This window comes from Haemorhous mexicanus, chromosome 1 (assembly GCF_027477595.1).
Source record: "Haemorhous mexicanus isolate bHaeMex1 chromosome 1, bHaeMex1.pri, whole genome shotgun sequence".
In the NCBI taxonomy this organism is placed as follows: domain Eukaryota; kingdom Metazoa; phylum Chordata; class Aves; order Passeriformes; family Fringillidae; genus Haemorhous; species Haemorhous mexicanus.
In genome coordinates this window covers 98,566,723-98,582,943 of record NC_082341.1, presented here as the reverse complement: position 1 = coordinate 98,582,943, position 16,221 = coordinate 98,566,723, and the positions used below count along the sequence as shown (strand labels likewise).

The 16,221-nt window shown below is 38.1% G+C and overlaps 1 protein-coding gene across 3 annotated transcripts in view; it reads left to right on the top strand.

The window, feature by feature from the left end:
• The window catches only part of CARMIL1 (capping protein regulator and myosin 1 linker 1), a 187,605-nt gene that overhangs the window by 97,272 nt on the left and 74,112 nt on the right, over nucleotides 1–16,221 (top strand). For all 3 annotated transcript variants that reach the window (XM_059856927.1, XM_059856922.1, XM_059856928.1), the window contains 6 exons: nucleotides 1,413–1,507; nucleotides 5,469–5,555; nucleotides 9,196–9,299; nucleotides 11,233–11,310; nucleotides 11,426–11,502; nucleotides 12,428–12,532. In XM_059856927.1, the coding sequence (XP_059712910.1) occupies nucleotides 1,413–1,507; nucleotides 5,469–5,555; nucleotides 9,196–9,299; nucleotides 11,233–11,310; nucleotides 11,426–11,502; nucleotides 12,428–12,532 (546 nt within the window). The remainder of the gene's footprint in view (nucleotides 1–1,412; nucleotides 1,508–5,468; nucleotides 5,556–9,195; nucleotides 9,300–11,232; nucleotides 11,311–11,425; nucleotides 11,503–12,427; nucleotides 12,533–16,221) is intronic.

The window sequence follows — 16,221 nt, the reverse complement described above, 5'->3', positions numbered from 1 at the left end:
TTGTATTTTAGGAAGAGAATATGTTTTTCCTAAAGGCAGCCCTTCATCATGCATCTGCAGTGCTGGAACCAGTTCTAGCCCCAGAAGGACATAGGGTTTCAAAAAGAAATTAAACTTCCCTGGAGCTTCACTGTACTCCAGTAAACTTTGCAACTTCAGATAACCAAAAGCTGTTGAGGCTGTTGATGTTGAGCCTCCTTTCTTTTCCAAATACTAGAAGAGGATGCTGCCTCCACTGTGGTTCTCAGCCCAGATTTTGATGGTAGGCAGGATCTGTTCCAAAGAAGGAGGGCAGTGTTAGCATTTTGGTAGTTCTCCACCACTGGCCTACAGGAGGAGAAATAATGTACTTCAAGGCAGAGAGAAAGAAGGAAACTGAAGACATAATTTTGCTTTCTGTCTTGGTGTCTAACTTAGGTGAAGTAAGAGCACTGAAGTTACAGCCTCACTTTATCAAAAGCCCACAGTAGGTCTAGTCCCTTATCACATCATAACTTCTAAGTTGGTACGAGAACAGGTTTGAGGATTTGTCTTAGAGCTGACTTCATGCAAGGATGTGTCTCCACCAGAGTGTGACAGTGTGGTGTGCAGCAAAACCCAGGCTAGCTTTCAGCTTAGTGCTGTGGGTGGTGGCAGTCCAGCTGCCGCAAAGCACTTGCAGGTGGGGCAGTGCTCCCTTGCCTCTCAGGTGGCTTTGGAGCTGAGGTCATGCTTCTGCATCTACCTGCCACAATTGGTTGAAGTTGCTTCAAAGCTCTCTGTGCTGCCTGGCCTGGCTGATGGTCAGTGTTACAGAACTGATACTCTGCACCTCTTTTGGATCTGTTGCTGGGACTGTGATCAGCCAGTTGTGCCCTTTGATGCTTCTCATGTAAAAAAAAGCAGAAGACCAGCTCATCAGTGTGCTGCTGCTCTTTGAGAGAGCTATTCCTGCTGTTTTATAAGGTTAGAAATACTTCAGGATGTGCTGCAAAGCCCATCTGTTTGAGTGACTATTGGCAGAAAGCTGCTGCAAGTGAGCAGGATAGCTTCTGAGTGAAGGAGGTGGTGGTGTGCAGGTTGATGTGTATCTCCAAATCCTGTCTCTCAGGCAGAGAGATGGAAGATGTGGTCAAGTTTTGAGTTATTCTGTGTAAATCCTGTTTTATACCTTCAGATCTCTGTCAAAAGCATTTTAGTCTTTGATTGTATACTCTTCTCTTAGGTCACAGAATAAATAAATAACAAAGTAACTCCCTGTGAAATATAGCAAATTAACCAGATAAGCATTGTTTAGAACCACGAGGAATCAGTTAGTGCTCTGCACTAGCAAAGGCCACTTGTGTCTAGTAATCCCTTGATGCTTTTAAGCCTTTGTATGTGCTGTCAGCAGAGGAGATAACAGGATTCCTTCTCCCTCTTTTTTGTTGCAGGGATTTTGCACAGAAACTAGCCAGTGCCCTAGCCCATAATCCCAACTCAGGACTCCATACGATCAACCTTGCTAGCAATCCACTTGAAGATAGAGGTACTGTAACATTTGTATTTTTCCCTTTCTAGAAATGTAATAGGAGGATTATTCTTTGCCTGAAGAATAGGTTATTGTTTTGTGCTAATGCTGCTGTAAATTTCTGTTGTTCACGAATGACTGAGAATTGCCATTCTTTTTGATTTATGCATATCCTTTGGTGTGTTGAGAAATATTTAAATGTCTAAACCAACCCAGGATTTTAAAGGAAGACAAAACACAGTGATTGTTTAAAAAAAAACTCTAGCTTTTAAGAGGTGTACATTTTTAAAAGCAGTGTAATCACTAGAAAGATGAAGCATAAGGCAACTTTGTTTTTTGGTTGCATTTTTCTGATGGTTTTGTATTTTTATTTCAGCTGTAATGCCATATTTTTTTTCAGTATGAAAATTATCTCTTTTTCTCAGTTCTGTGGTGGCCTGCCCTGTTGTGAGGTTCAATAATACTGGCATTCCTATGGAGCAAAGTGCTGTTAACTCTGCAAGATGGAAAATCAAGCTGAACAGCTCAGCTTTTCTCAGACTAGGCACTGCTAGGCATGATTTCAGTACATATCAAGTCATTCCTCTCCCTTGTCTACTCTTTTTTCACCCAAGAGGCATTTATTTTTAAAATAAGGTTACATTCTTTCAGTCTGGAGTTGACCCTTCAGCGTTGCCCATGTGAGATTTCCATTTGCTTCACTTAATGCATTCCAGGCACACAGTGTTCTGGGATCAGACTATCTTGTGCTCCTGTTGGGCCAGAAGAAAAATAAGAATTTTACACAGTGAACCTTTTCTTGTTTTATTTGGTTTGTCTGGGGTAAATGTTCTATTCTCTTTGCTGTCATGATTCAAAATAGAAAAGCTGTTCATTCTGATTACAACCTGATGGACTCAGAGTGTTGTTACCACAGAATTTTGTAGGTGTCTCTTTTGGTGGTTCAGTGAGGAGAAAAATAGCTGGGAAGGGTTTTTTTTCCCTTTCTACATCTGTATCACTTTTCTTTTGACTAGAACAAGTATGATAATGTTTTTGTTTTTAACCTATTCCGAGTAGTTTTTTATTTGAAATTGTTCACCTGAATTGCTTTAAGTCTTCTGAGTACCTCTTGCCTGCTGATTATTGCTTGTCCTCGTTAAGAATTCTCATCACATGAAAGCCAGTGCTTCACTGAAGAACTGTTATTGTTACAATGTGCCGCAGGCCTACTGCATTTAACAGAAATTTCTGCTGTAAGCTGGAAAAAAGGCTGCTACATTGTTGATTCTGCTTTTGAAGAAGTGTATTTAGGTTGTGTTATTTGAAAGGTTTTGTTTGTTTTTTTTTTTTTTTTTCCTAAGGAACTCATTTTTATCCTGGAAGCAAAACAATTGACCAAACATTGGGTACTCTGCAGTGTAGGGGATCTTTTTTCATTTTTTTAACATATCCATGGGGGTGCTTTCTTTGCAACAAACCTATAGATTGAAGCCATTCCGCAGTATCCACATATAAAACAGAAATGGAATGCAGAAACTACAACTTGGAGAAATTAGTAGGGTTTTTTCATTATCTCAGCCTCTCCTATCAAATATGCAATTAAGATTTGACCTTTTCATTAGAACAAGGTAGGTTATAGAGTACTTAGAAATTAATTACAGTTGTAATGTGCAAATACTGCAGCTTTTCAGTTCAAGAAAATTCCCTGGCTGCAAGGTAGATTTGACTTTGGTAAACTGGGGTGGTAGGAAGGATTTCACAAGTTAAAGTGGAGATTCATATAAACGTATGGATTTTGGAAAATACCTTTTGAAAAATCACCTGCAGGAACTGGAACTAGATTATTTTGCAGTTATAAGGGAAATCACAGAGTTGTTTTTCTTTTGGAGAAGAGCATATTGGACCTTGTATGAACATAAACATGCACTAAGCTATTTTATATTGCTGAGTACCAATAACTGAAGGCATGATATTATTACATATTAATGCAAGTGTCTGTATTCCAACAGCATGGGAAGTGGGTTCAGTTTACCTAAAGCATAGGACCTGTCTTCAGTTCAAATACAGTGCAGTGTTTATATGCAGTGATTTTTTTACTGAGACCAGTCTCTTGATTTGTGTTTGGCTGTCCTTTATGGTACTTTCAATATTTGTGAGACTAACACCTGGAAAGTTTGTTATCAATCTTTTCTGTAAAAATCTAGCCACACTGAAGTGATGGTGGTTTTACTTTTGGCTCTACTAGGATCAGAATTTATTCTCATATTTTGTTAAAAATAATGCAAAACAAACATTCTGAAGCCTAGTAGTACTCAAATTCCAAACTGTGTGCCTGGATGCAGCTAACTCCATTTCTGCCATGTTACCTCTCATCTCTCTTATGCCATTAGCAAAAATGAGTGACCTAAAGGGTGTTTGAGGGCCAGAGTAACCAGAAGCAGTTTTTCTTTTCTGTACCTGATTTCTGTATCATATAAATATAACTTAGCCCCTATGCTAGTCAGATGTGAAAATTATTTAGTTTGGCTAGAACAATAATTAGTCTGCAGATTGTTAGTTAAATACAAAGAGGGAGAGGTAAAACTATTTACTGCAGATCTTAGTAAAAATGCTTAACAGCAAAAGTTATATTTGTTGTATCCTTAGTGATAGTGATTGTCCTTATAGAGCTATGGAAGGAAATCCTGTTAGTGTGATTTGATTCATTCCTGCTGAAAATTGGTGAAGGTATATGGTTACCATTGTGCTTTACAATAAATGATTCCAAGGTCTCATGGATCTAATACTTTAGCAATGTAAATAAAAAAGTGTGTATTGTTTTGAGCTGCATGGGTGTTGCACGCAGCACTTTTACAAAGAGCATTAAAAAAAGACCCTACCACACTATCTGCCAGGTAGCTGACTCCTCCATTATCAATGATAAGTAGAACAGAATAAAAACAGAGTGAATGTAGGTATGTGACCTACAGTTTCACAGACTGTTTCATGTCTTTGTATGTGCAAAGGGTATCAACTTTTTCATTTACTATGTTTTCAATCAAGTAAAAGGTTTTACCCTCTTTCTCTGTGCCCTTTTCTCTCCAAATGAATTGCTGTAGACAACTGTATTTCACACCTCAGGTTAAGCCTGGAGTTTCTATGTTGATTTATTACTCTAATAAATATTTCACAGCTTAGTTGCATTGTTATTTAGGATGTACCCTCTTAATCAAATTTCAATCTTTTGCTTGAAATGGACCGTTAAATTTGTGGAGTTGGGAACTTGGACACACTGGGTAAAGGCTTTAATGAAAAGTGCCTTCTTATGGTTTTCTTCTTTTGTTGAATTTGTGCTGAGGTAGTCCAGTCTCAGCATCTTAATAGGTTTTTACTCTTTAGGATTGCAAGCAGTTGTGGCATTTCCAAGCCTGTTTCCTGGCTGGTAGCCTGCAGGCTGCTGTAAGGGAATTAAGTGGTCATTATGACTTGATAAAGGTTTCAGGCTCTTAGGGTTTACCTCAGAAAAAGAGGGTGATGTTGGCTAATGTGAGTGCCCTACTTGCCTTGATAACCATTCCTTTTAAAAGAAAATAAAAATAGTTTGAAGTTTCGTGTGAAACAGCATTGCTGGGTTTTAGTTCACACTTGGATTTTTAATTTTTTTTTTTCTTGAAACATAAAGCTTGCAGATTTTCCAAGTGCTGACTGCTAGGTGTGTGTTATAGCTTCACTTTGACTCCTTCCCAAAAGTATTTGTGTATTACGAAGTTTTAAAACTAATTAAGGAATATTGCTGATGGTTAAAAACAAAGTTTCCTATCTGTTCGGTGGTTAGCAAAGCAGGGATCTTGATTACATCAGTAAAAGGTTTCTAAAATGACAGGGCCCACCTGCACAGTGAGTGCAGTTCCTCCTCAAGTGTCAGTGGTGCAGTTTGCCCCTGCTGAGATTTGCTGGGAAAACCTGAGGTCACAAAGCTCACCTGAAGACATCTGTTTTGTCTTTGCTCTCCCAACAGGTGTGTCATCTTTGAGCATCCAGTTTGCCAAACTTCCAAAGGGACTGAAGCATTTAAATTTATCTAAAACCTCCTTGTCACCTAAAGGTAGGTTTTATAAGTATGCCTCTTTTTCTCCTCTAAAACTTTCAGACGTACATACAAAGAATACTTTTTCTTAACAGGTTATAAAATGATTAATTTTGTCCATTATTTACATGTATTTTCTCAACGGTGCAGCTGCCTTTTTTGCGGTCATGGGTTGCTGAACCCTGGGCTAGGTTCTGAGTACCCTTCAGCACTTTGATAAAATCAGACTTGCTTCTCTAAGGGTTAAGTTTAAACCTGTATTATAAAGGAAGACTGAAATGAGGAGTGACATGAAAGATATGTTTCATATGCACTTCAAAAATTGTCTGAAGCAAAAATATGTAGGGAAATTTCCAAATGTTTTGTACATAGTTATTTTATGAAACCAAGCATTGTGACAATAGTTGGTGAGTGACTTGGTCAGAAATTTACAAATTTCTGATTTGGTATTGTAATTGAAATGGTTGTATATTTTAAAAGCAATTACTGCAGTGAAACAGAAGCCAGAACCTTTCAGGATTTTTTACGTTTTTATTTTACAAATAACAGGAGCAGTGACCTCTCACACAGTAAAAGGCACAAACCCAGGGTCTCCTGTATAGGTAATGGGTGTTAAAAATAGAAAAACCACTCTGACATTATGGCTGCTTTTTTGGAGATGTTTATGACCTGGAAAGGATGTTTGAGTTAACAGTATGAAGGACATCAGTTGATAACAGATAGGAACCATGCATTTTTATCCTGTTTATTATTGCTCTGTGAAGTGCAAAGTCTGTGTTTTACTTAGCTTCAAGGATTAGCCTGGGGAAATATGGGTGGGGTAAAGGACTTTTTGTTGTTTTATTGTGCCTGTGGCTCTTATTATGCTTACGTTAACAATAAATCCTAACGTGAATTTATTCAATAATGATTTTCACTAAAAATACTTTTATTGAACTCTGGGGTTGTTGTTTTCTACTGCTAACTCAATTTTTGGTGACAGTTGGTTAAGACTCTTGACTAATGTAACTTGTACTCTTGAACTGAGATACTTGTGAATTTAACAGAAATTTATGCAGTTCTGGTGTGTTCATTCATTCTCTACTTTTCTTCACATGAGCTGAATTATTTCAGCAAGCGATTGTGAAGTTTGAGTTGAGAGAACATTCTAGCAACATTTCCTTCTTCATAAAGAATAAATGCCAGCTTGATGAAGTTCACCCACACATCTCTTGTCAGTGAAAGTGAATTCTGAGGTTATTAAAAGAATCTGAAGGTTTTTAACATCCTTTTAAAAGATAATCTTTAAGCAAAAGCTGAAAATATTTTCCAGTATGACCAATACTGATGACCTTCAGATTAACATGTTACCATTAATGTTGTCCCATGGAAGCTCCTCAGTATTTCTTAAAAATAGTATATGCCATGTCTTAAAATGGGAATTCTTACAACCCTCAGGACCTGAAGCAACTCAGGTTGCTGCAAAGCTGTCAGTTCCTCTCTAACCTAAGAAGACAGTAATGATTTGGTTTTAACTTGGGAAACTATTTTTGAACTTGTAATACTTTCTGTGGAGAAAGTCTAAAAGAGTCCCTGGATCTTGGTTTCAGTAGACTCCAAAGTGCATGTATTTTTTCCTCCAACCTTTTTTTTTTTTCTTTTATCTTTTTAAAATTTTTTTCAAAGCTTTTCATAAATTCAGAACAAACCCTCACAGGTTTTGACCTTATTTTAAAAGTGCTTTCTATTTGAGATAAGTTTCTAAGATTGACAAGTGAGGTTCAGGTGGCAACTTCCCAGCTGATCTTTCTTCAAATATTGTATCTCAAAGTTCCTGAGAGCTGTTAACAGTCTGAGCCTCCTGAGAGTGGTAAAAGAGCATAAAAGATTGTCTGCAAATGAAAGTGAGATTACTGTTAGAGTATAGCATGAGGTAGTGTGAAGTTCAAACATAAATTTATTGATTTGAAGATTCTGGTTAAATGGAAAATTCTAGTATAGTCATTCAAAGGTAAAGCTTGCTTTTCTGAGTCCAAGCCAGTGGCTAATTAAAAAAATCCCTCATCCACATTGTTTGCCTTCACCGATGTGGCTGATTTTGAGCAGTTGGCCCTTTTAAAGCATGAAACAAGCAGCAATATTATTAATTGTTTGCTGGCTCTTCTTCTCCCTCAAACTCAGACACTGCTTCTGAATTCCCAGAATTGGTTCCTGGTTGTACAGCTGAATTGCTGCTAGTTGAACCCAGCTGGAACCCCAGCTGATAATTAGTTACCTTTGAGCAACCAGGACAAAATTGCATTTGTTCCTTCTTTTTGGTGTTGCTTGCAAACGTTGTTGAGAAGGCTCACTAGAGTGAATCCAAAGCTGTAATGTCACATATTTAAAAAGGGCTTTTAGATCTTTTGAAGTTTCAGAAAGTATTAGTTTGCAGTTTACCTTTAGCAACAGGGTGTAGATTCAACAGCACCCTCTCAGGCTAAAAGAAAAATGATGCTAAGCAGAAAAGATTTGGGACTTGACAAAGGCGTTGTTGTGCTTTGATACTTTCCAGTTTCAAAAGCCTCCTGAAACCAGGAGCCATACTACTAATATGGGAGACTTTGTTAATATTTGAAAGCTCAGAAAATTAAAGCACTGACATTGGTATTTTTGTCTTCAGTAGCTTGCTAGCTGTTTCTTCCACATCCTCACTGGCAAAACAGTTTCGTAAGTTTTTAAGTGAAGACTGGATGTGTTTCATCCATTAAATGCCCATCCAATTTCACTGATTAACTTTGAGAAATTGTTGAATGTCGTGTAGTAGATCACTTGTCTTCTGTATAGCTTTGGCCAGGCACTTTAAAAAAACCTGCTGTATCAACTAAAGGATACAGTGATGCTTATACATGTAAGAAAAAACATGCATGTAGTGCTTGAAAGGCAGCAAAGACCATCTACAATAAATTGATAAGTTGATTATAAGCTGCAGAGCCCTCAGATGGAATTTAGATTTGAAGGAATCAGAAATAGCCATGTCCTAATTTGTATTTTGAAAAGCTGAAAAGTTTCAATGGAAGAAAGCCCTGACTGGTTTGTTCCCAATGTGAGCTTTTTAATTTTAATGTGAAAAATATGTGTTGGTTCTGATAAGCAACCGAGAGTCTTTATGCGTCTCTTGGTACTTTTAATTATTTTATTATTTTATTTTTATGGAATTACAGGCAAATACATGAATTGAAATATGTTTAATTTTTAGGTCTCGTCAGTTGCTTTTGAAGTTCCAGCAATTATAATTGTTAATGTACTTGGTCTTCCACAGATGCTTGCATCTACTTCCACAGATAGTTTTATCTAAATATAATTGTTTGTAGGAAGACACTGGCTTAACGTTATGGAGTAAACTGTGCTTTAAAATCGGTTTGAAAATGGATCTGGATACATCCTGGATCTGGGATGGATAACACACTGTGGCTCCATCAGGGAAGTTGGGAGAGTGTGGTCCAGGGGGAACTGGGCATGCTGTGCCAGGGAAAGGTCTCATACCTGCCTGGTGATCTGTGTTCCTCAGCTGCAGTACAGTGATGGCAGTAGGAGGTCGTTGGCGCGTGTCTGCGTTCACTGAAATTGTGCACTTGCAGGCTCTGGGCCAGTTTTGTGCGGAGCTGGCTCAGCTGAGTTGTGACCTCTTTTTTGGCAGGGGTGAACAGCCTTTCCCAGTCACTGAGTGCCAACTCGCTGATCGCCAGCACGCTCGTCTATCTCGACCTCTCAGGGAACGCGCTCCGCGGAGATGATCTCTCAGTAAGCGCTCTCCTCTCCCCGCGAGATAATGAATGTGTGTTAATTAACGGTTGAGAGACAGGCAATAACCTTTTGGTTCTGATCTTTTTTGGCCTTTATCTCTGTGCAGTTTTAGTAGGGATAGAAAGTAACAGTTTTATTTCTACTCTTTGGTATAAAGTCAGAGAACTGCCCCACACAACTAAAAAAAAATCCACATAATTTTAGTTTATGCCTTTAGACTTTGATTTCTGCTCATACATGAGCAAAGTGCAAGGATATAACTTTTTTTTCAGTGGACTTACCATTCTCTTTGAGTTCTGTTTGAAAGTGACAAAATGCCATTAAAAAGCCCTCATCATCTTTTTAATGATAAGAGTATTACAAATTTTTCATTGGAGGGTTGGAAGCAAATAATTTCTTTTGACTTGTAAAGAATTAATTTCTGCTTTTCAATATTTTTGTTTGTATAAATAAATTTGTGCACCTCCTTGACATGTGCTTTTGAAACCCATGATTCTTTGAAGAATGTAATTATTTTTTAAACTCCTTTGTTCAGTTTATCAATTGCCACGAAGGTGGAGCTCTATTTCCTCCATAAAGAAATCCATTTACTTCTCAATTTGTATATATTCCCTTTTTGACTGTTACATTTGCATTTCTCTTTCACATCAGAAGTTATGTGCATGTAACTGTCGGGTTTTGAATTCTAAGTATTGAACATTTAGAAGATTCAAAACTACAGTCCACCAATCTCATAATTTAAAGTGCAGTCAGATATGACTTTATGGCTTTTTCACATATCTTATTTGCAGATTCATCAGCATATTCAGAGGACTAGCCTTTTCAGACATGAGGTGAAAGGGTCAGAGGGACAGCAGGGTTTTAAAGGTAGCAAATAAATAGTTAATTGTAAGTAAAGACACACAGTGAATTACTCTGAGAGAATAACATAGTAAATAATGTAAAAACAAAAGGTAAAATAAAATGTAATAAATAAATCTTTGGCAGGCAGTGTTTAAAAAACCTAAAGTCTACCTACAGGATTTTAAGAGATGAATGCAGGAAGTTGGGCTTTTCTTAGCCTGTCAGAGGGATGGTTCAAAGATAAAGATTATTAATACTGAGATCTCTTAATCTGTGGCATCAGTTTTCTAACAGGAGCAAGGAAATCCTGTTATTTAGCAATTAAAATAAACCCTAGGAAAGCACAGAAATTTTCAAAGTGAGGACCTCTCTTGCATTGTAGTTATAGGGGCTAAATGACCTAATTTTTGGGAAGATGGATCTATTTTCGAAATGTTAAGTGCACACTGTTTGGCTGGATTTCATGCGGAGTGGAGCTTTCCACTTTCCTCTGAATTAGGTCACACTTTTATCTTTCTGTGTTGCTCTCTGAGACTAAAAAGAGCCCAAAAGGAAACAGTGTATAGTAAAAAGTTTTACATATGCTAACATTGACATGATATATTCTAGGCAGTACTGAAGCCATCAATGTTAAAATCTTGTTACTGGTTCTATATTCTCCCTTAAACCTGTAATGTGCAGCTGATAATAAGAACTAACCATGGACTTCAGGTGCAAATTAGTTGCTTCCCTCATGCTTAAGGAGTCTGGCTTTAACTTAGGAACCAATTAGCCTTTCTGAAATGTAACAGCAATCTGAGTGACATCACAAATCTTTGTTTAATTATCATCTTAATTAATTATCATCTGCTGCAAAAGCTAAATGCAGTAACTCAAGACCTATGCTTTAAGAGAAATGTTGGGTAAGTGTAGTCTGAGCTCCATTTCCCCACTATTAAAAAAAAAACAAGCAAACTACATATGATTAGGTGAAGTTTCAGGTGACTTTATAGTAAAAGCCAAAAATGCAATGACAGGTAGTGATCCAGTAACAGTTGTCATAATATAAAAATTAACATCTGTATTTCTTTCTGTCAAATAATTATAGAGCCTGTACAATTTTTTGGCCCAGCCAAATGCCCTTGTTCATCTGGATTTATCCAACACGGAGTGTGCACTAGATATGGTAAAGACCATTTTTGTTGCTATTTCAATACCAAGGGAACATTCCCCACCTTCTATCCCTAAGTACTTTTTTGGGTTAATATAAATTAAGATGATTTGCCCTTATTTTGAACCAGGTGTGTGGAGCCCTCCTTCGTGGATGTCTTCAGCATCTAGCTGTCCTTAGCCTCTCAAGGACTCTGTTTTCTCACAGGTACAATTTAAATGTCACTACCCTCAACTCCTGCAGTATTTTGGCTTATAATTTTTTGCACTTATGTAGCACCTTTCTTTTTAAGAATAAATCTAAGACTTTTTTTTATAAAGCCTTAGAAGTCTTAGTGCTTGATGAAGTAGGTACTACTTATTCTAAGCAAAATATTTTCTTTACCTTTCTGCTCTTTGCTAAAGGTCTGGTAAAGTAAGCTACTTTGTCTAATAGGTGTTTGTATGATACTGATGCAACAGAAACTCTGTATATGTCTTTTGTCTCTAAAGGACAAAGCATCACACTTTGAAGTCTGGCTGACTTGATTCCACTTTATATATGATTTTTAAAGTTTGTATTTTTTATGATTTGATGATGGGTACAAATGCTTTTTTCCTGTTTTGTCTTCTTCTGGGAGGAACTCCCTTCGAAAGTCTGAGATTGAACATTTACTTTTTAGAGTACTTGCATTGTAGGAAATATTAGGTTCCATTTTCTTCAGATTGAAGATTTGGGTCCTTATCAGAGATGACACCTAATTGATGCTAAGATATCCTAGCATTGAGTAATTATTTCTAGTGGTGAAAAAGCAATTTCAGGGTTTTGTTCATGTCCTGTTCATGTTCTGCTTGTGAGATGTAAGTATACTCACTGTTAACCAGATCTAAATGATCATTCTTTGTAGTTCCCCAAACAGGAGGTAGATAGTAATGTCTACTGTGCAGCAGTGCAGTTGTGAGGATTGTTTGTTGAATCAACATTTTAATGACATTATAATTCTAAGCTAATTGAGAGCCACTGATTACAGAACTGCCGAAGGTAGAGCAATTAAACTGTAAAAGATCATTACATTTCTGATGGCTTGCGTTCACTATTTATTGGAATGAGGAGTGTCTAAATGCTACTTCTTAATGAATTTCTTTATTTACAGAAAAGGAAAAGAAGTCCCTCCCTCCTTCAAACAGTTTTTCAGCAGCTCACTTGCTTTGATGCAGATTAACCTTTCTGGAACTAAACTCCCTCCTGAGCCTCTAAAGTAAGAATTTAATTTCATTTTCTCCTGTGCCTAAATCCTAGTTTGCATTTTTGTTATATGAGTGCCTCATATTTAAAAGGAAGGGGAAAGAATTTTGCTTTCTTTTTTTTTTTCCCCATTGTACACTACTGATATTAGAAGAATGAGTTTTGTGGTCATCACACATTCATAAAATGTGCTTTCCATCTCACAGTTGAGGCTATTAATCATATTTTTTGCTCTGGTAATGTCACAGTTGTTTAGCTTCTGTCAGCATTTTTTGGGATGGATTTCTTTCTTTGTGGCTTACAAACAAAACTGCTCCACAGTGAAATGGGATTATAGGCTTGTGTGAGCACCATTCCTTTGGGACTGCATTATTGCAACAGCCATAATGAAACAGAACCTGTTGCAGTGTTTGGGAGGAGAAACCTATTGCACTGAGCTGTGTTCTCCTTTCGGGAGAGGAGACAATGGCAGCTGTTTCCAGGAGTGCTAAGTGAAGTGAGTCTTTTTGTTGTATGTCATCCAGCCTGTGACTAACAGGTTCTGCAGGCTAAGGGAAATTGTGAAGCACTGTCCCCCTCCTTGTGATGTGTCTTGATTTGAACTGTGTTGAAATTTTCAGACATGAAATTTTTAAAGTGTGTTTTAAAGTCAAGAGAGGCCTTGATAGGCTATTCTGTGATTCTGGCAGAATACTGGTGTTTACTTGGCTTAATTAAAGAAAGGGCTCTTTTCAAAGTGTCATCTTCCTAACTAATATGCATTAAAATACACATAACCTTATCTGCAGCAGACACCTAGACACATTCACTACTTATTTTGCAATCTTAATATGGATATAGGTGCATGGATGTATCCTTGTATTTTTGGGAGCCTGCCTTCTGAGGGGAAGGGTAATGGGGAGTGTCTAATGGACAGGAGTTGACGGCAAAATTGGAGATGTAGGAGTTAAAGAGTAGTTAGTGAAAATGAGATGGAAAGCTTTTGATACACTCTGGAAGAAGCTAATGGAGGGAAGAGTGACAAGTGCAACAGCAGAAAGATGAGTGTATGTCATTTTGGAGTATTTTTTCTTAAGGCAATTCAGTATTCAAGAGGGCAGTACATAATCACAGAATGGGTCAGGTTGGGAGGGACCACTGTGGGTCATTTGGTCCAGCCTCCCTGCTTAAATAGAGAGTTCATCCTGGAGAACATGGCACAGAATTGCATCCAGATAGTTCTTGAATATCTCCAGTGGGGAAGACTCCACAAGATCTCTGGGCAGCCTGTTCCAGTGCACAATCATCTGCACAGTAAAGTTCTTCCTCATGTTCCGGTGGAACTTCCTATGCCTCCGTTTTTGCCTGTGGCCTCTTGTCTCGTTGCCTGGCACTTCCGAGAAGAGCTTGATGGTTAAGTCAGATGCACTGGATTGAAATCCATATTCAGCTGCCGGAGCCTTTTTATCTCTGATCTTTCACTTTGTTCTGTGTGATGCTTTGGTTGCTGTAGTGCTTGCTCAGACTTTGCAAGTATTAGGGAGGTGTGGTACAGATGTGTTTTCAAACAGAAGGTGATTTTTTTGAAACACAGTTGATTCTGATTAAGTTAGAGCTATTGATCCTATGGTGGAGGGTGGCAGGGAAGAAAAACAAGGATGGATATGACTACTACAGAAGACAGTATTGGTTTGACAGGAAAAAGAGAATACTATGAGACATTGAATATATCCCCAGAGATCAGGGACGGTGAGAAGCACCAAACATTAAGGTTCATTAAGATTCTCTTCTTGTCATTTTGAGTATCTTTAATGGTATGAGGAATGTGAGCAGGTGAGTGCTGTCCAATTGACTGTGCTCTTGAAAGATATTATTATATTAATTTATCCCAAAAACTTGGGACCCTTTGCCTGCCAGCTGGGCAGCAAATGGTATCTTCATAGTCCTTTTCAGTCAAAATAATCATTAGCAAAAAGCTGCTTCTGGTAACATTTAAGATAATCTGGCTCAATTTGACTGCATTGGGTTGGAGGGAGTTACTTGCCTGACTGGTGTTGGTGGAAGTAAAGAGGCAGTGATGGGGAGCATAGGACGAGCTGAGAGCAGAAAGCTCTCTCACTAGCTCAGAAAGCTCCAAGGAGGGCCATTTTTGCAAAGTCCAGCAGGACATGAATGGTCTCAGAGCATCCATACCACTCTCAGCAGTCTGGTATTTTGGCCTGGTCTGCTTTTGTTCTGGTGACAGCATTCACCTCTGCCTAGGAGGTAGGACAGAAACTGTTAGTACTTTTTGGCAAGTTCTGTGATGTGCTTTTTCTCTGACCTAAATTTTTCATTCAGTTTGAGCTGAGTGTATCACAACACTGCCGAGGACTTTGATCTGCAGGACACCTTGCTTTACCTCTCAAACCCTACATGGCTTGACTAATCCACTTCAAAAATGTCCCCTGGAAGTTAATCTGGTGTTAAAAGGACTGAGGATGTGTCTTGTGGGACAGCTGCTTGGCCTTTTGTTCTTAACTGCAAGAATTACAAACCTTCTCTGGAACCATCAAGATCACAGTGGTGGTTAAACACGAGAAGATAGAAACACTTTTTTCAGGCAGGGAATTGTCATTGCCAAGACTGCAAGAGCACATGAGAGATGGCTCCAGGAAGAAAAAATTTAAAAACTATGGTGTATCATAATAGTAGTTTCCTGGCATCATTCATCAGCATATGTCAAAAAGCTTTTGGAGCTGGAGCTGTCCAGTGGCAAAAGAGAAGTTCCTGGTTTGTGTCCGTGAACCAGAGGTCGCCAGATTGAATGTGTGATTCAAGATCAATCCTGCCTAGAGAAAAAAGAGATAGATAAAATGCAGGTACCTGACATTCTGAGTTCCAAATTCCCCTAATTAATTGTTATTTGATTTCTTTGTAGGCTTAGGCTTCCTTTAGCTCTACAGCTGTGGTGTGTTTAATTGTGTGCTAGCTCAGTGAGTTTAAAGATATTGGTTAATCGGTGCAGTCTGTGAAGGACATGAACTTGCTTGGACAGTGTAAATCAAGCCTTTCAGGGCGTAGGTTTGCTGATAAAGCTGTACTATGAGGATGCCATGTGGTGGGTGGTGAGAGGGTATACACCTTGTACATAGGTAATGTAGTTAATGTTCCATTTGCAGCTCACTCTTTTTTCACCATTTTTTAACGGAGGCAGTTTGTACTCTTGTCCTTGTTGAAGTGTAAGTTGGCATTTTTGTTGAATTTTACAGACATTGCCAAAAACTGTTTTTTGATCTGTCAGTGCTGTAACAAGACAAGTTTCTGATATGCTTCTCATGCAAATGCTAATTGCAAGGCCGATTCTTGCATTCTGCATCATGCACAGTTGATAAGACCTCTCCATGTGTTGCCATGTGTGTGATTTAAACATAGTGGCCAAGTGTAAGTATAAGATGACTGGCTTCAGGCCCTTTGAAGGCTGGTGATTTTTTCATGACAAAGAATTGAGAAATAAGGAGATTTTTTAGGTTAATTTATATGGAAGAGATTAGGGAAAAAAACCTTTTTTTTCCTTCCTGTGAAAAGTGTACAACTGAAGCAGCACTATGTGTCTTTTTTTAAACTGCGCTTCTTTTGTGCTTGCACTGTATTTTTTTATTTCCTGGAAATGCTTTGGAAGCTCTTTGCAAACTTACCATCAGCCAGACTGACTGAATAAAAAACATGTCTGCGTAAGATAGA